This window comes from Lithobates pipiens, unplaced genomic scaffold, assembly GCF_037356315.1.
Source record: "Lithobates pipiens isolate NorthernLeopardFrog02 unplaced genomic scaffold, aLitPip1_a1.2 Scaffold_1, whole genome shotgun sequence".
Lineage (NCBI taxonomy): Eukaryota > Metazoa > Chordata > Amphibia > Anura > Ranidae > Lithobates > Lithobates pipiens.
Window position 1 is genome coordinate 43,937,044 of NW_027507685.1, and position 21,104 is coordinate 43,958,147.

The window sequence follows — 21,104 nt, forward strand, 5'->3', positions numbered from 1 at the left end:
CTGTGTGCTTATATTAAAAGGCTGGCAACCTACCAAAATTCTGCTTCTGTAGAAAAAAAAAATAGGGGCTGTGATTTCAGTGGTTCTGTTGTTAAATCTGAAGATCAGGTTCTCTACAAAGCCTAAGGGTCCTTTCACACGGGGCGGATCAGTTCTGATCCACCCCGTGGATATCCGCTTGCTCAGCGGGGATCGCCAAAGCGATCTCCGCTGAGCAGAAAGATGACAGGTCCGTCTCTGCACTGCGCAGGGACGGATCTGTCACAGCGCCGCTCTACCCTATGGGAGATCGGGTAATGACGAACCGCAGTGTCCGTCGTCACCCGATCCGATGACGGATGGAAAAATAGCTTTTTCCTCCGTCACACTTTTTTGGATCGGAGCGGGTCGGATGTCAGCGGACATGTCACTGCTGACATCCGATGCTCTATAGAGCTCTATGGAGCTTCCGTTCAGGTCCACCTGAAAAACTGACAGGCGGACCTAAACGGATCGGTAGTGTGAAAGGGGCCTAAAGCTATGGAGGTATGTGAGAGCTTTTTTTTTTTTAAATAGGTAAAGGCATTGTACATTTTAAAATGTTTTCCTTATTTTAACTAGACGTTAGTGTAGTTCTATTCCCTGTGTGGTTTGTTTGCCTTACCTTGTAATGAGGAGCTGACATGTTATGGCTTCAGTTCATAGGTTCATGGCTCATTGATTTCCCTTTGTTCTTGTATTACTGTAAGTGGCCTGTCCATATTCACCAGAGGGACAGGCACCTGTTCCAGGTCACACAGCATCGTATGCATTGCCATTTCCTCTGTGTTGCATCTTAAATGTTACTAATATGATAAAAACACCTCTTCCAGCATAGTGATGCCAAACATATCAAGCCTTATAATTGTGTTTGAGAGTGAAATGGGGACAAACTTTGGTAGCAAAAATTTTCCATGTGCTGGGCTTTAAAAGCCCCTACGGGCCATCAATTTAGAATTAGCCATGAAAAAAGAATGCCTATTGGGTTACAGGCAGGAGCAAGGGAAAAATAGGAGTACAATGGTAGCAATTTGGAGGAGTATGTTTCAAGCTAGGAAACTGATAGCAATAAGATGGCAATCGAGGGTGCCTCCTTCAGTTAAAAATTGGATTGATGCTATGAATGAAACCCTCACTAAGGAGAGAGCAGCCTATGTAAGGAGATGCAACCTCAAGGAGTATATTAGAATGTGGGAACCCTGGTTGAAAGGAAAACATACTAACCTACCAAGTAATTAAAATTTAGGGGGAGCCAATGGGGGGGGGGGGGGGTCTATAGGCCATAAAATGTAGGAGGATTGGGGGGAGGAGTACCTACCCTGGGTCCCTCCTGCTAGGACATATGGACGGACTCCTTTATCCTGAGATGGATAGTCCTTGGCCAAAAGCAGCTCTGACTAGCTGCTCTCTCCTTGTGGGTCCTTTTGGGATTAAGTAAAAGGGTATTTTGTGCTTTGTAATAGATATATTTATTAAGATTGTATGTCGTTATAGTTATAAAGGGGAATTCCTTGTATGGGGGGGAAAAAAGATGGTAAAAATTGAATAAAGATTAATATATAAAAAAAAAAGAATTAGCCATGATTAATGGCCTTAGCAGATGACTTTCAAAATATGTAATATGAGCAGCACAATCAACGTTTTTATGTACACGTGCGCTCCACACATGTATTTATGTTAGAATGTGCGTGTCTGTGGGGAATGGAGGTCACTTTTTTTTCTGGGTGGGGGGGGGGGGGTTTGAATGTAACTTTTTTACTTAATTTTTTTCACCAAACTTTACTTTTTATCACATAGAGGACCAGTACATATAATATGTCAAAAGACATTCAAGAAGACCCTTGTCTGTGTTACTCTATATTGCATTTTACCATAGCTGACTACACTATTTTACGCTAGTAGCCTTTAATATGTCAGTCATACCTGTTTATTCATAAATATATAAATTAGAGGATTAACACAGGTGCTGCTCTTGGCCAGAATGGATGGTATGATGCCAACTGTGGGAGAGATGATTCCAGGTTCCCCAAAAGTTGTAATCAAGGAAACTAATCCATAAGGCATCCAGCAGATGAGATAGCAAGTGATCATGCAGAGCACCATAAAAAGCAAATGGTGTTCCCTTTTCTGAGCAGAGCTCAGGTTAATCCGCCCCATCTGTGAAGAAAATTAGAAGACAGTTGTTAATCATACACCCTAATATTATCTGAACAGTCACTAATGTTTAGGACAATTGCAACTATATACTGTATTTGACTGGATGATTCATTGTTAAAATACATTTCCATTTTTATCAAACCTCCCTATAGGGCTCAAAACAGAAATAGTTTGAAAGGCAGTGCAATTTATGGCATGTATTTTCACTTCCCATGTTACTAGTTGCCTCTTCTAGAATACAATGGCTTACATGGAAAATGCTAGCTTCATTAACACTGATGACAATGGGCTAAATATCCAATTGACTATAGGCTGCATACACTTTTATTCACAGTTTGATTTGGTTAAAAGCCCATTTAAAAAAAAAAATGTGTGTCCCAGGCTTAAAGGATCTTGGTCAATGTACCACTAGCCATTGTGTTTGCCCCTTTGCCTGGTCACAGTTTCTCCTCCAGAACTGTGAGTGGCTCTTTAAGGCTTCATGCACACGAGACGCAGATGCAAACGCTGCTGGACACATGTTGAAACCGGCGTTTAGAAACGCGCGGTTTGCCGCGATTTTTACCGCGATTTAGCGACGTTTTACCGCGTTTTACCGCGTTTGCGTCTAGAAGCGTTTAGTTAAGCTAACATCATAGACTCTCCCCAGCTCAAAAATTAACTATTTCAGCAATTTTGTGAGACCAGAGTGAGTAGCAGCAGCTGTGAGAGCTGCAGTGTACTTGTATTTAGCGTGTCACTTGCCACGGCACCTGCCACAAGTTGTGGATTGTCCACTTGCCACGTGACTTGCCACATCACCTGCCACGTCACTTGCCATGTCATCTGCCACAAGTTGTGGATTGTCCAACTGCCACGTCACCTGCCACAAGTTGTGGATTGTCCACTTGCCACGTGACTTGCCACATCACTTGCCACGTCACTTGCCACGTCACCTGCCACAAGTTTTGGATTGTCCACTTGCCTCGTCACTTGCCACGTCACTTGCCACAAGTTGGGGATTGTCCACTTGCCACATCACCTGCCACGTCACCTGTCACAAGTTGTGGATTGTCCACTTGACACATCACTTGCCACCTGCCATGTCACTTGCCACAAGCTGTGGATTGTCCACTTGCCACGTCACTTGCCACGTCACCTGCCGCGTCACTTGCCACGTCACCTGCCACAAGTTTTGGATTGTCCACTTGCCACGTCACTTGCCATGTCAGCTGCCACGTCACTTGCCACAAGATGTGGATTGTCCACTTGTCACATCACCTGCCACATCACTTGCCACATCACCTGCCACGTCACCTGCCATAAGTTGTGGATTGTCCACTTGCCACGTCACTTGCCACATCACCTGCCACGTCACTTGCCACGAGATGTGGATTGTCCACTTGCCACGTCACTTGCCACGTCACTTGCCACGTCACCTGCCACGTCACTTGCCACGTCACCTGCCACAAGTTTTGGATTGTCCACTTGCCACGTCAGCTGCCATGTCACTTGCCACAAGATGTGGATTGTCCACTTGTCACATCACCTGCCACATCACTTGCCACATCACCTGCCACATCACCTGCCACAAGTTGTGGATTGTCCACTTGCCACGTCACTTGCCACATCACCTGCCACGTCACTTGCCACGAGATGTGGATTGTCCACTTGCCACATCACTTGCCACGTCACCTGCCACATCACTTGCCATGTCACCTGCCACAAGTTTTGGATTGTCCACTTGCCACGTCACTTGCCACGTCACTTGCCACAAGATGTGGATTGTCCACTTGTCACATCACCTGCCACATCACTTGCCACATCACCTGCCACGTCACCTGCCACAAGTTGTGGATTGTCCACTTGCCACGTCACTTGCCACATCACCTGCCACGTCACTTGCCACGAGATGTGGATTGTCCACTTGCCACGTCACTTGCCACGTCACCTGCCACAAGTTGTGGATTGTCCACTTGCCACGTCACCAGCCACATCACCTGTCACAAGTTGTGGATTGTCCACTTGCCACACCACTTTCCACGTCACCTACCACAAGATGTGGATTGTCCACTTGCCACGTCACCAGCCACATCACCTGCCACAAGTTGTGGATTGTCCACTTGCCACATCACTTTCCACGTCACCTGCCACAAGTTGTGGATTGTCCACTTGCCACGTCCCTTGCCACGTCCCCTGCCACGTCACCTGCCACAAGTGGATTGTCCACTTGCCACATCACTTGCCACATCACCTGCCACAAGTTGTGGATTGTCCTCTTGCCACGTCACCTGACACAAGTTGTGGATTGTCCACTCGCCACGTCACTTGCCACATCCCCTGCCACAAGTGGATTGTCCACTTGCCACGTCACTTGCCACGTCCCCTGCCACAAGTGGATTGTCCACTTGCCACGTCACTTGCCACGTCACCTGCCACAAGTTATGGATTGTCCACTTGCCACGTCACATGCCAGTCACCTGCCACAAGTTGTTGATTTTCCACTTGCCACGTCACCTGCCAGGTCACTTGCCGCGTCACCTGCCAGGTCACTTGCCACGTCACCTGCCACAAGTTGTTTATTGTCCACTTTCCATGTCACTTGCCACTTCACCTGCCACGTCACTTGCCACAAGTTGTGGATTGTCCACTTGCCACATCACTTGCCACCTGCCATGTCACTTGCCACAAGTTGTGGATTGTCCACTTGCCACGTCACTTGCCACCTGCCATGTCACTTGCCACAAGTTGTGGATTGTCCACTTGCAATTGCAATTGTTTAAAATATTTTTCTAATGGTTTTTCATCATTTGCAATAATTTTTGAGATTTTTAATGTAAAAAAAAAGTAGCGGTAGCGGCGTTTTGCCGCGTTTTACCAGTTTTGCGTCTGAAACGTGGAAATTTTTGCTTCTGAACGCATTTTTTTGCTTCTGGAAAAACTAGATTAAACGCAACTGCATAAAAACGGAAAAAAAAGAGACTGTGTGCATGGACACATAGGATAACATTGAATGAGTTCAGGGGCAGTTGAAAAAACTGTCCAACTGCATCTGAACGCGCGTTTAACTGCGTCTCGTGTGCATGAGGCCTAACTGCATGTGCATGCCTCAAGGTGGATGTGGTGTCATATATGTACTGTATGTGCATACAAAAATGCCCAGTGTTGCCATTTGCTCAAAATGTGGTATGTAAGCTTAATTCCAGAGCACCTTGGTGCTAAAATGATTGTAAAGCCCCACACACACACAGATTTTCTGATGATTTTTGTCTTCAGATTTAATAAAACCATGTAGTGCAAGGGCCTGCCTGATTGCATACAAATTGAAACTCCTAAGGTTTGACCTCATATTATATGGTTTTGGTAAATCTGAAGACAAAAATCAGCAGAAAATCTGATAGTGTGTATGGGGATTTAGCGTTCCTCCTCAGACTGGAACTTATTTGACCTGTTTTTGGGCTGGCTTGACTGATATTTTACCACACTTAACCTATCTTCATCATGGCTATATTTGGCCCTGGTTTGCCTATCTGAACCTCTTGTTGTTGCCCTCTTCTCACTGCTTTTAGTACTTCTTTTGCCTGCTTGCTGTTTAACCACTTTCAGACCGGACCAATTTGCTGGTCAAAGACCAGACCACTTTTTGCGATTCGGCACTGCGTCGCTTTAACTGATAATTGCGCGGTCGTGCGACGTGGCTCCCAAACAAAATTGACATCCTTTTTTTCCCACAAATACAGCTTTCTTTTGGTGGTATTTGATCACCCCTGCGGTTTTTATTTTTTGCGCTATAAACAAAAATAGAGCGACAATTTTGAAAAAAACGCATTATTTTTTACTTTTTGTTATAATATATATCCCCCAAAAATATATAAAAAAACATTTTTTTCCCTCAGTTTAGGCCGATACGTATTCTTCTACATATTTTTGGTAAAAAAAATCACAATAAGCGATTATTGATTGGTTTGCGCAAAAGTTATAGCGTTTACAAAATAGGGATAGTTTTATAGCATTTTTATTAATAATTTTTTATTTTTATTTTTTTACTAGTAATGGTGGCGATCAGCGATTTTTATTGTGACTGCGACATTGTGGGGGACCCATCGGACATTTTTGACACATTTTTGGGACCATTGTCATTTATACAGTAATCACTGCTATATAAATGCAGTGATTCCTGTGTAAATGACACTGGCAGTGAAGGGGTTAACCAGTGTGTGGCAGTGTAGGGGTTAAGTGTTCCTAGGGGTGTGTTACTAACTGTGGGGGGGTTGGGCTTTCATTTAGTGAACACTGATCTCTGCTCCAATCACATGGAGCAGAGATCAGCGTCACTAGTTGCTAGGCAGAATGGAGAAATGTTGTTTACAACGGCACTTCTCCATTCGGCCGCTCCGTGAGACAATCGCAGGGATGCCCACGGCGATCGAGTCCGCAGGTCCCGCGACCGGACTCACGGGGGTCCCGACCAACGCGGGAGCGCGCCGGCGCGGCGCGCTCCCGATGGCAGGGCGGCAAATTTAAAGGGACATACATGTACGCCCATTTGCCTGCCCGTGCCATTCTGTCGACGTACATTGTCGTGCGCTGGTCGGCAAGTGGTTAAAGTGGTACTAAATGCTAAATACAAAAATGACATATATGAAGCAGTTTGTAGCTAGTGTTAACCAAGCAGTCTTCATTTTTCTGAAGCTCCCCGTAACTTAATTTTTACCTGTTGATCCTGTTATTTTTCCACCTCCTTTAACAGACCAAGCTGTGCAGCAAAAGTGAAAGTTTCAGGGTTGAGCCAAACCATTTAATACTGAAAGGGGTGCTTACAATGATCCAATCCATTTATGTAAATCCTTTATCCCAAAATTAAAAAAACTAAAATTCTGTAACTTCTTAGAAAGCGTTAGCTGGAGTTAAGCTTTAATTTGTTAGTCATTTATTTAAATCCACTAGTACATCTAACAATGCTGCTGTCCAAGGGTGACTCTACCGTTCATCCACAGATATAAAACAGGAAGTGTGTTAGTGACCGAAGCATCAGGTTTTAATAAAGGAAGAACCTAAAAATAAAAACGAATGTAGCTACCACATTTAACAATTGGTAAACTGCAATCTATTAAACAATTTTTTTTCTGGAATTAATATGGCTTTAATGCCATTCTGTGCCTGAGTACATTGCTGGATGTCAGTTTTGTGCTTTCAACTCACTTACAGTGTCTTTGTCCAGCCCACAGCGCTGCTGCCACCAATCTATCCCCTCGAACTGTACCAATAGGTACGGGGAGGGGAGAGAGGAACTGGATGTGATGCCAGTTTGTTTACTAGAGATCGCTCCGTTAACGTGGTAAACGGCCGCTTCCGGTGCCCGTTTACTGTGATCAGTGAGAGAACCCAGCGGTCACAGATGTTCCCAGGTGCGCACCCCAGGGGGGGTGCGAGAGTGGGATTCTGGGAGGACGTCATTGTACGCCCTCCCAGACTTATTCGACGGAGCTGCAGCTGTCATTCGGCTATAGTGTGGTCGGCAAGGGGTTAAAAGACAAGTATGGCATTTGGATGGTGATTGTAGATCCATCCATCCAGCAGATCATATATAGGTCTACATCTTGAAGATGCTACACAGCAAATCAATTTTTCACAAAAGATGAAAAATGAAATATAGTGGGGTCTGTAAATCTGAACATAGGTCTCTTTCATAATCAGTTAAACACTATTGAAAATTGTTAGTTCAGGAAATAAAAGTTGTAGCTGAAGTCAGTAAAGGCCATGTTTATATGTTTTCAATTCTATGTAAAGAAACACCTTAACGTGTGCTGCTAAATAAAAACTCCTCCACAAATTATCAAGATCATTGGCTTGCTATATGACATTGGACCCCAGACTTTCAATTTAGAGAATGTATGTTTTTATGATGATTTCCTGTGATAACTGGACGTGGAGCATGTGTTGTGTGGTTCACCCTGAAATGTAATAGTGCCAGTAATGAACGCGGTGATGAAAAGGTAACTGATAAAGATGGAGCAGATTTCACTGCTTTGAGTTGTTATTTAAAGAACGGAAATAAAGCTTTCCATTCTATGTACTTATTTCAAAACACATCTTAGAAATGAAACATCCCCAGAAGAAAATGTCAAAGATACATATGTAACAGGAGAAATGTGTCATGGCTTTTCTTACGTCCTGAACACATTTCCCTGAGTTTGTGCGGATACCCAATGGTTATGCACAAGTGTTCATGTGCCAGTCACTTAAGACATTAAGATGCTTGAGCACATTTTGCTTGCTGTGTGACACAATTGCTATATTTAAAATACATTCAAATGTCACTTTTACAGTTTAGGTTCTTCTGTTTAATGGACAAAATGGCCCCAGAGCTAGGCTTTTAGAGGCTTTTTGTTTTTTGCTGTTTACATGAAACCGATCGTTTTCCATCATGCATACATAAAGCAGTTCTTTAGGCTAGGTTTACACATATGCAAATTGCATGTGGGTTTGTCAATGAAAACGGTTCACACATGTCCGGGGTGGCCACGGTTCGGTTTGAAAAAGAGTCCTGTGCGTTTTTGGCAAAAATTCTGACCTGATTAGCACCTGAACCAGTGAACAGACATGCACTGGACCCCAAGCACGAACCTGCGGCCGCACATATGTGAACACGGCTTTAGGAGACAGAGCACAGTGGTTGTACTAGACTCATTTCACTAAAAGTCCATGGACAGATGAAACGTCAGACTTTTTTTCCGAAGCTCAACACTAGTCAACTGCTTTTTATTGTTGTTTATGTCCCCATTTGAGAGATTTCCTCTCATTACCTGTCTTTTTATTGAGTGCTAAACAGAACAGTGAATGACCAGAAATCCCTCTAATATTGTGGTATTTGATCACCTCTGCATTTTTTATTGTTTGCACTATAAACAAAAAAACTACAATTTTGTACTACAAACTTTTCTGATAAAAAACCTATTTAATAAAAAAAAATGTAAAAAATCTAATTTCTTCATAATTCCTCCCCCCCCCCCCCCTCCTTGTTTAGCCTTACCCGTGGTCCCTGAATAGCCCAGGGCCCTGAGAGAGGGATCCTCTCTTTTAAAAATTTATTTTTTTGCTTTCCCCGAGATGGCGAAAAGGTCTTCCCCAGCATCGTCATTGAAACTCTGTACCTATAATGTCAAAGGTTTGAAAAACGAGTCAAAAAGAGGACAGATCCTATATAGCTTGCATAAAGCGAATGCAGACATTATACTCCTCCAGGAGACAAATTTTTGCACTGAGGGCATTCCTGTATGCTCTAATAAACACTATTCCCAGTGGTTTCATAGTACTATGTCCGGTTCGAAGGCCAGGGGGGGTCACCATCGCTTTTCATAAAAATTTACTGACACAGCACCTGGAACATATAGCCGATATCAATGGTAGCTATTTCTACTCAAATTCTGGTTGTGGGATGAACTTTTCACAATTGCAAATTTTTATATTCCTAACCACTATCAAACAATGACAATTTCTCGTTATCTTCGTCTTCTAGCAGATTTTGCTGAAGGCGTCATTCTTGTAGGAGGAGATCTCAATCTAGTCTTAGAGCCACAATTAGACACTTCTGCTCAGCGTTCCAATATTTCTCACTCTCGACTGAGGGCCTTAAAAAACAACTGTTTGATCACAGACTACTTGATTTATGGAGGATTTTATATCATAAAGATCGTAATTATACATATTTTTCATCAGCACATAAATCTGATAGTAGAATAGATTATTTTCTATTGGGCCCGAAGGTTCTGGAGTGGAAATGTTTTGGTCTGACTATTCCCTGGTATTTTTATCAATATATCCCCCCGAGGCACAAGTTGGACCTGGTGTTTGAATGATACACTTTCCAACAAGGCAATTGTAGAGGCAATTAATCATTTTGCCCTTGATCATGAAGAGGACCAGTCTGCATTACCAATAAAGTGGCAAGCTCTTAAAGCAGTACTACAAGGGTCGTTTATTCAACATGGTTCTCGTCTTAACAAAAGAAAGATCTATGGCCATTCAAAATACTTTATCAAAGCGCTATTCATTAGACACTCTACACAAAGCTTCACAGTCTACAGAAATACTATATAAAATCACCACTACTAGGACATCTTTTTTGCAGCTTATGGAAAAATCTCATAGTTCATATCAAGATAAATGTGCCTTAAGTAACTATAGATATGGAAATAAATGTGGGAGACAATTAGCACATACATTACATCCCTGTTCTCCTTAGACTTTTATACCCAGTATTAAAGACGTCCTCGTAGAGACTACCTCAGACCCGCAAATTCTCCAACGAACATTTAGAGAATACTTCTCAGCTCTTTATAATCTGGCTCAACCACCTTTTATGGAAGACATGGAGTCTGATGCTTGTAGCATTGATGATTATGTTCAGGAAACTGCTATTCCGACATTAGATGATCATAGGAAATCATTAGATTGCCCCTTTTCAATGGAAGAATTACTAGGCGTAATCACAGATATTCCATCAGGTAAGGGCCCTGGTCGTGATGGATTTACTCCAAAATTTTACAAAACATATAAAGACTATTTGTCTCCATTTATGCTATGGGTATTCAACTCCATCTCTTCCTCAAACTAATTTCCGACCCAAACATTGGAAGCTTATATTACCTTGATTCTCAAACAAGGTAAATATTTAACATTATGCTCTAGTTATCGCCCAATATCCTTAATTGGAGTAGATATAAAAATATACGCTAAATTAATTACGTTACGGTGCCAATCTACTATTCCTAGCCTGGTACATAAAGACCAGACTGTATTTGTCCAAGGAAGAGAAACACGCGATAACACAATAAAAAGACTTTTACTCATGGACCAAGCACAAACAGCTAAAATACCAGCATGCCTTCTCTTGATTGACGCAGAGAAGACTTTCGATAGGGTTGGGTGGCCTTTTCTGTATTCCTCTTTAAGGCAAATAGAGATGGGCCAAAATCTACTTAATAAGATCTTGGCGCTATATACTAAACCAAAGGCAAGAATAAGGATCAATGGATCATTAACTGCAAGTTTTCCCATACAAAATGGTACCCGCCATGGATGCCCTATATCTCCCTTGTTTTATGTCATAGTGATGGAACATTTAAAAATAGCAATCAGACAGAACCCCTCTATCACTGGCATAGGGCTGGATCGGCAGTAAATAAAACTCTCCCGGTTTGCTGACGATCTGTTACTCTATGTTACTAATCCTCATATCTCTATGCCTTATATTCTATCTGAATTTAAGCGATTTGGAGTCCTGAGTAATTTTAAAGTAAATGTTTCAAAATTGGAAATTCTTAATGTGTCACTTTCATCACACCAAGTGACGATGGTGAAGAATAATTTCTTGTTTAAATTTTGCTTCTCTACATTGAAATATCTAGGAATTAATATACCCACAGATTAGACCAATATATATCCAGCTAATTATATCCCTCATATACAACATACTCTACTAGATCAAAAAAAAGACACAAATTTATATTCCTAGTTCGGGAGGATCAACATATTGAAAATGGACATAATACCACGTTTTCTGTATCTTTTTCAAACTATTCCTGTTTCTATCCCTAGAACCTTCTTTTCTATTTTACAATCTGCCTTTGTCAAGTTCATCTGGGGGAACAAGAGATCTAGATTAAACTGGAAAATGTTAATATTACCTACAAAGAAAGGAAGAGCGGGTGCACCTTTTATTACTATTATGTTGAGGTAAGCCTTACCAGACAAGTGAATTGGTTCCATCACTCGGATACTAAACAATGGGCATCAATAAAACAAGGGTTAATCCAGTTTGACCTCCAGTCGCTCCCTTGGATAGATCAATCTTATCTGGGAACTCATCGAGATATGTCCTCTTCCCTACCCTTTCTTACGTCCCATTTATTGAGCATTTGGCACAAAATGATTTTGCGTCTAGGGCTCTCTTCACAAATAAGACCAATGACACCTTTATTTGGCAACCCACAATTTCTACCTGCAGTAGACCAGACACTTTTCTGTGGGGGGGTTGGGCTTTCATTTAGTGAACACTGATCTCTGCTCCAATCACATGGAGCAGAGATCAGCGTCACTAGTTGCTAGGCAGAATGGAGAAATGTTGTTTACAACGGCACTTCTCCATTCGGCCGCTCCGTGAGACAATCGCAGGGATGCCCACGGCGATCGAGTCCGCAGGTCCCGCGACCGGACTCACGGGGGTCCCGACCAACGCGGGAGCGCGCCGGCGCGGCGCGCTCCCGATGGCAGGGCGGCAAATTTAAAGGGACATACATGTACGCCCATTTGCCTGCCCGTGCCATTCTGTCGACGTACATTGTCGTGCGCTGGTCGGCAAGTGGTTAAAGTGGTACTAAATGCTAAATACAAAAATGACATATATGAAGCAGTTTGTAGCTAGTGTTAACCAAGCAGTCTTCATTTTTCTGAAGCTCCCCGTAACTTAATTTTTACCTGTTGATCCTGTTATTTTTCCACCTCCTTTAACAGACCAAGCTGTGCAGCAAAAGTGAAAGTTTCAGGGTTGAGCCAAACCATTTAATACTGAAAGGGGTGCTTACAATGATCCAATCCATTTATGTAAATCCTTTATCCCAAAATTAAAAAAACTAAAATTCTGTAACTTCTTAGAAAGCGTTAGCTGGAGTTAAGCTTTAATTTGTTAGTCATTTATTTAAATCCACTAGTACATCTAACAATGCTGCTGTCCAAGGGTGACTCTACCGTTCATCCACAGATATAAAACAGGAAGTGTGTTAGTGACCGAAGCATCAGGTTTTAATAAAGGAAGAACCTAAAAATAAAAACGAATGTAGCTACCACATTTAACAATTGGTAAACTGCAATCTATTAAACAATTTTTTTTCTGGAATTAATATGGCTTTAATGCCATTCTGTGCCTGAGTACATTGCTGGATGTCAGTTTTGTGCTTTCAACTCACTTACAGTGTCTTTGTCCAGCCCACAGCGCTGCTGCCACCAATCTATCCCCTCGAACTGTACCAATAGGTACGGGGAGGGGAGAGAGGAACTGGATGTGATGCCAGTTTGTTTACTAGAGATCGCTCCGTTAACGTGGTAAACGGCCGCTTCCGGTGCCCGTTTACTGTGATCAGTGAGAGAACCCAGCGGTCACAGATGTTCCCAGGTGCGCACCCCAGGGGGGGTGCGAGAGTGGGATTCTGGGAGGACGTCATTGTACGCCCTCCCAGACTTATTCGACGGAGCTGCAGCTGTCATTCGGCTATAGTGTGGTCGGCAAGGGGTTAAAAGACAAGTATGGCATTTGGATGGTGATTGTAGATCCATCCATCCAGCAGATCATATATAGGTCTACATCTTGAAGATGCTACACAGCAAATCAATTTTTCACAAAAGATGAAAAATGAAATATAGTGGGGTCTGTAAATCTGAACATAGGTCTCTTTCATAATCAGTTAAACACTATTGAAAATTGTTAGTTCAGGAAATAAAAGTTGTAGCTGAAGTCAGTAAAGGCCATGTTTATATGTTTTCAATTCTATGTAAAGAAACACCTTAACGTGTGCTGCTAAATAAAAACTCCTCCACAAATTATCAAGATCATTGGCTTGCTATATGACATTGGACCCCAGACTTTCAATTTAGAGAATGTATGTTTTTATGATGATTTCCTGTGATAACTGGACGTGGAGCATGTGTTGTGTGGTTCACCCTGAAATGTAATAGTGCCAGTAATGAACGCGGTGATGAAAAGGTAACTGATAAAGATGGAGCAGATTTCACTGCTTTGAGTTGTTATTTAAAGAACGGAAATAAAGCTTTCCATTCTATGTACTTATTTCAAAACACATCTTAGAAATGAAACATCCCCAGAAGAAAATGTCAAAGATACATATGTAACAGGAGAAATGTGTCATGGCTTTTCTTACGTCCTGAACACATTTCCCTGAGTTTGTGCGGATACCCAATGGTTATGCACAAGTGTTCATGTGCCAGTCACTTAAGACATTAAGATGCTTGAGCACATTTTGCTTGCTGTGTGACACAATTGCTATATTTAAAATACATTCAAATGTCACTTTTACAGTTTAGGTTCTTCTGTTTAATGGACAAAATGGCCCCAGAGCTAGGCTTTTAGAGGCTTTTTGTTTTTTGCTGTTTACATGAAACCGATCGTTTTCCATCATGCATACATAAAGCAGTTCTTTAGGCTAGGTTTACACATATGCAAATTGCATGTGGGTTTGTCAATGAAAACGGTTCACACATGTCCGGGGTGGCCACGGTTCGGTTTGAAAAAGAGTCCTGTGCGTTTTTGGCAAAAATTCTGACCTGATTAGCACCTGAACCAGTGAACAGACATGCACTGGACCCCAAGCACGAACCTGCGGCCGCACATATGTGAACACGGCTTTAGGAGACAGAGCACAGTGGTTGTACTAGACTCATTTCACTAAAAGTCCATGGACAGATGAAACGTCAGACTTTTTTTCCGAAGCTCAACACTAGTCAACTGCTTTTTATTGTTGTTTATGTCCCCATTTGAGAGATTTCCTCTCATTACCTGTCTTTTTATTGAGTGCTAAACAGAACAGTGAATGACCAGAAATCCCTCTAATATTGTGGTATTTGATCACCTCTGCATTTTTTATTGTTTGCACTATAAACAAAAAAACTACAATTTTGTACTACAAACTTTTCTGATAAAAAACCTATTTAATAAAAAAAAATGTAAAAAATCTAATTTCTTCATAATTCCTCCCCCCCCCCCCCTCCTTGTTTAGCCTTACCCGTGGTCCCTGAATAGCCCAGGGCCCTGAGAGAGGGATCCTCTCTTTTAAAAATTTATTTTTTTGCTTTCCCCGAGATGGCGAAAAGGTCTTCCCCAGCATCGTCATTGAAACTCTGTACCTATAATGTCAAAGGTTTGAAAAACGAGTCAAAAAGAGGACAGATCCTATATAGCTTGCATAAAGCGAATGCAGACATTATACTCCTCCAGGAGACAAATTTTTGCACTGAGGGCATTCCTGTATGCTCTAATAAACACTATTCCCAGTGGTTTCATAGTACTATGTCCGGTTCGAAGGCCAGGGGGGGTCACCATCGCTTTTCATAAAAATTTACTGACACAGCACCTGGAACATATAGCCGATATCAATGGTAGCTATTTCTACTCAAATTCTGGTTGTGGGATGAACTTTTCACAATTGCAAATTTTTATATTCCTAACCACTATCAAACAATGACAATTTCTCGTTATCTTCGTCTTCTAGCAGATTTTGCTGAAGGCGTCATTCTTGTAGGAGGAGATCTCAATCTAGTCTTAGAGCCACAATTAGACACTTCTGCTCAGCGTTCCAATATTTCTCACTCTCGACTGAGGGCCTTAAAAAACAACTGTTTGATCACAGACTACTTGATTTATGGAGGATTTTATATCATAAAGATCGTAATTATACATATTTTTCATCAGCACATAAATCTGATAGTAGAATAGATTATTTTCTATTGGGCCCGAAGGTTCTGGAGTGGAAATGTTTTGGTCTGACTATTCCCTGGTATTTTTATCAATATATCCCCCCGAGGCACAAGTTGGACCTGGTGTTTGAATGATACACTTTCCAACAAGGCAATTGTAGAGGCAATTAATCATTTTGCCCTTGATCATGAAGAGGACCAGTCTGCATTACCAATAAAGTGGCAAGCTCTTAAAGCAGTACTACAAGGGTCGTTTATTCAACATGGTTCTCGTCTTAACAAAAGAAAGATCTATGGCCATTCAAAATACTTTATCAAAGCGCTATTCATTAGACACTCTACACAAAGCTTCACAGTCTACAGAAATACTATATAAAATCACCACTACTAGGACATCTTTTTTGCAGCTTATGGAAAAATCTCATAGTTCATATCAAGATAAATGTGCCTTAAGTAACTATAGATATGGAAATAAATGTGGGAGACAATTAGCACATACATTACATCCCTGTTCTCCTTAGACTTTTATACCCAGTATTAAAGACGTCCTCGTAGAGACTACCTCAGACCCGCAAATTCTCCAACGAACATTTAGAGAATACTTCTCAGCTCTTTATAATCTGGCTCAACCACCTTTTATGGAAGACATGGAGTCTGATGCTTGTAGCATTGATGATTATGTTCAGGAAACTGCTATTCCGACATTAGATGATCATAGGAAATCATTAGATTGCCCCTTTTCAATGGAAGAATTACTAGGCGTAATCACAGATATTCCATCAGGTAAGGGCCCTGGTCGTGATGGATTTACTCCAAAATTTTACAAAACATATAAAGACTATTTGTCTCCATTTATGCTATGGGTATTCAACTCCATCTCTTCCTCAAACTAATTTCCGACCCAAACATTGGAAGCTTATATTACCTTGATTCTCAAACAAGGTAAATATTTAACATTATGCTCTAGTTATCGCCCAATATCCTTAATTGGAGTAGATATAAAAATATACGCTAAATTAATTACGTTACGGTGCCAATCTACTATTCCTAGCCTGGTACATAAAGACCAGACTGTATTTGTCCAAGGAAGAGAAACACGCGATAACACAATAAAAAGACTTTTACTCATGGACCAAGCACAAACAGCTAAAATACCAGCATGCCTTCTCTTGATTGACGCAGAGAAGACTTTCGATAGGGTTGGGTGGCCTTTTCTGTATTCCTCTTTAAGGCAAATAGAGATGGGCCAAAATCTACTTAATAAGATCTTGGCGCTATATACTAAACCAAAGGCAAGAATAAGGATCAATGGATCATTAACTGCAAGTTTTCCCATACAAAATGGTACCCGCCATGGATGCCCTATATCTCCCTTGTTTTATGTCATAGTGATGGAACATTTAAAAATAGCAATCAGACAGAACCCCTCTATCACTGGCATAGGGCTGGATCGGCAGTAAATAAAACTCTCCCGGTTTGCTGACGATCTGTTACTCTATGTTACTAATCCTCATATCTCTATGCCTTATATTCTATCTGAATTTAAGCGATTTGGAGTCCTGAGTAATTTTAAAGTAAATGTTTCAAAATTGGAAATTCTTAATGTGTCACTTTCATCACACCAAGTGACGATGGTGAAGAATAATTTCTTGTTTAAATTTTGCTTCTCTACATTGAAATATCTAGGAATTAATATACCCACAGATTAGACCAATATATATCCAGCTAATTATATCCCTCATATACAACATACTCTACTAGATCAAAAAAAAGACACAAATTTATATTCCTAGTTCGGGAGGATCAACATATTGAAAATGGACATAATACCACGTTTTCTGTATCTTTTTCAAACTATTCCTGTTTCTATCCCTAGAACCTTCTTTTCTATTTTACAATCTGCCTTTGTCAAGTTCATCTGGGGGAACAAGAGATCTAGATTAAACTGGAAAATGTTAATATTACCTACAAAGAAAGGAAGAGCGGGTGCACCTTTTATTACTATTATGTTGAGGTAAGCCTTACCAGACAAGTGAATTGGTTCCATCACTCGGATACTAAACAATGGGCATCAATAAAACAAGGGTTAATCCAGTTTGACCTCCAGTCGCTCCCTTGGATAGATCAATCTTATCTGGGAACTCATCGAGATATGTCCTCTTCCCTACCCTTTCTTACGTCCCATTTATTGAGCATTTGGCACAAAATGATTTTGCGTCTAGGGCTCTCTTCACAAATAAGACCAATGACACCTTTATTTGGCAACCCACAATTTCTACCTGCAGTAGACCAGACACTTTTCTTATGTGGAATAAGGGGTCCCGCTGAAGAGTAAATCAAATTCTTTGTCAAGGCAAACGCCCACACCTAATAAACGTAATGCTTACACAACAGCCTTCATTTAGGCAATGGATGGAATATCAGCAATTATTATCTTTTTTGTCCTCTATTCCTTGAAACAAATTCTTTAACATCTCTTTGAGTCCATCTTGGTGCAAAGCACTAGACCAAAAAAACTTTTTTGTCAGCAATAAGATTCTAAATCTATATGGATCTAAATGATGTAATCAGAGCAGAGTGGGATAAGTCTTTTATCCTCACACATTGTCATTGGCAACTAAAGCCCAAGAGACAAGCTATAAGCTGGTTTCTCGTTGGTATCTATGCCCAACTTCATTACAGCATATCTTTCCAGATGCATTGGATAATTGTTGGTAATGCCACATCGCCAAGGGCTCGTTGTTACACATTTGGTGGGAATGCCCTCAAATTTGTAAATTCTGGGACAGTATCATGGAGTTGTATACTATAGTTACGGGGGAGGTCATCTCCAATACACCACAAATTACCCTGTTGTCCATTCTACCATGCTATAAAAATATCAAAAAGGGTTTGCTTAGACATTGGGTGATAGCTGCAAGATTGGTTATTCCGCTCCACTGGCGATCAACACATTCCCCTTCAGTGAATGAATGGGTAGTGGAAATGGACCATATTGAGAATATGGAGGCATATAAACCAGACACACCTAAAAAAATGTCAGTAGATATGGGCCCCCTGGAGGGCATTTAGGGAATCTACAAGAAACTAGAGGGTTAATCGGTATTAGAATAGAACGTAAGTGTGATTTAATAAGGCCACAATATAGGATGTATACAGTATATGTCAAAAAAATAGAAATATACTTTTTTTTTGCCATGTCCCCCCCCCCCCCTTTTTCTTCTTTTTTTTTTTTGTTTTTTCTTGCCCTTCTGTGGGTATCTTTTGTTGTTTTTTATGTTAGTTTGTATAATGCATTTGTAAGATGTTTTGGTGGTGTGACAATACCCCTAATATATGTATATATGTTATGTGTCTAATAACTTTTCAATAAACTAAGATTGATATATACATAAATTTAGGCCAATATGTATTCTGCTACATATTTGTGGTAAAAAAAACAAATTCCAATAAGAGTATACTGATTGGTTTGTGCAAAAGTCATAACGTCTATAAACTATGGGATATTTTATTTTTTACTAATAATGGTGGAGATCAGCGACTCCTAGCAGGACTGCATTATTGCGACAGACATTCGGACACTGACATTTTTGACACTTTTTGGGTACCAGTGACACTAATCAGTGCTAAAGATAAAAGGAACCGTCACTGTACTAATGACACTGGCTGGGAAGGGGTTAACATCAGGGGAGATCAAAGGGTTAATGGTGTGCCTTGCTAGTGTGTTTGTGTACTGTGGGAGGTGATTTTTACATGGATCCATGTCCCTACTTTGCAGGAACAAGGGGGCCATGCCTTCCCTACTGACAGAAAGGTGATCTGCCTTGTTTACATAGGCAGACCCCTGTTCTGCTTCTCTGCTGGAGGACTGGCAGGTGCTGGTGGACATCGAGTCTGCGATACCCACTGCTGGGCTCCCGTTGTGTGTGTCCCCTACCTGTAAGAGCCATATCACGTATATATACGTGATACGGTGCAGAGGTGCCATCCTGCAGCAGTAAAATTGCTAAAGAGCAGCCCTTAAGTAGTTAGGTTAACTTTATGCAAATACATATGGGCACAGCAATCCCTCTTCCCTTGTCATCTGAGGTCCTGCGTCTGGACCCCATGTTACGCTTTATGCATGTAAACATTTGTAAAAAAACACAGTACGGCTCTAAAGAGCCTGGTTGACCAATGAGTATCAGATGCAGCTGTATAAACCTCCTGAAAGTGTAAGTAAAGTAATACAAACCAAGAACAAAAATGAAAACAGAGCACTGAAATTGAGCAATAGTTAGCAGCCAATGATGTAGGAAAATCTTGTCCAAGAAGAGGTTAAAAACAATGTCAATGCTGTCCAATATTGAAGAATAAAAGTAAATCTTTAATAGTTACAAGTGTATAACAATATATAAAATACTTTCTTACTGGACTTGGGGTAATATCTCCTTGTGGGATGTGGAGAACACGGTGTGGTTGAAGATTGCTGCTCGGTGGTCCCCGAGTGAGCTCCAAGTATGCAGACACTGTCCGCAGGGTAACCGACAGGTAACCAACAGTATGGTTACTCTCTAAGGCCACGATGTCCACGACTGGAAGTGATGTCACCACTCAGGCGGATGTGATGTCAAGGGGACCATGGTGTAGATGGTGGCTGAGAGGATCCAAAAAAAACAACTTGATTGATAACGCATTTTAAAGCAAAAGCTTCTTTATCAAATCAAAATGATGAACAAAGGAAGCCTATTATACAGACAACTCAGGGGAAGGGGATGGGGGGATGGGTGGGCCTGGGAGGTGAATATTCTCCACATCACATCAGCACTCTCACTGTTGGTTGGGGGACTTCAATGTTGTAGACTGCTGGTTCAGCAGGTTTCATCCTCTGCCGCGGGATGGAGAGCGAGCATTTCTCTTCGGTGTGCTGGTCACCTGCTGTGTCTCTGGGGCCCTTTTTAGGCTCCCCAGTCTGTACGTGCATTTGAAAAGAATCTGTGAGGGAGATTTACTAGAACTGGAGCAATCAGCATCCCTTATTGATTTTTAACCTCTTCTTGGAAAATAATTTCCTACATCATTTGCTACTAACCATTGGTCAATTTCAGTGCGCTGTTTTCATTTTTGTTAAACATTTGCGCTAACGTTTACATTATAAGTACTAGCAGATTTAGATTTTACACACACACACAAAAAAAACATTTTATTTGCAGTTACGGCAACATATTTTTTTCTTTTCAGTATAAATGTTTTACATAAATACAACCTTACCATTTTAAGCACCCCTGTCGATGTTAAATTGTTTTGCTCAGCGCTCTAACTGCTCTATCTACAGGACAGCTTGTTCTCTTGAATAATCAACAGACTGGCAGGATCACCAGGTGAAAATAAATGAAAGAAAGCCTAAAAAGATAAAACTAATTCAATTGTCATATCTAAGAATTGGTAAGCTGCAATATAGGCTGCTTTTTCGCATGCTGAGA

At 41.2% G+C, this 21,104-nt stretch overlaps 1 protein-coding gene across 1 annotated transcript in view; it reads right to left on the minus strand.

Annotated features, from left to right (window-relative positions):
- The window catches only part of LOC143993019 (pinopsin-like), a 91,088-nt gene that overhangs the window by 4,995 nt on the left and 64,989 nt on the right, over positions 1-21,104 (minus strand). The window contains exon 3 of the mRNA XM_077490422.1: positions 1,942-2,175. Within this exon, the coding sequence (XP_077346548.1) occupies positions 1,942-2,175 (234 nt within the window). The remainder of the gene's footprint in view (positions 1-1,941; positions 2,176-21,104) is intronic.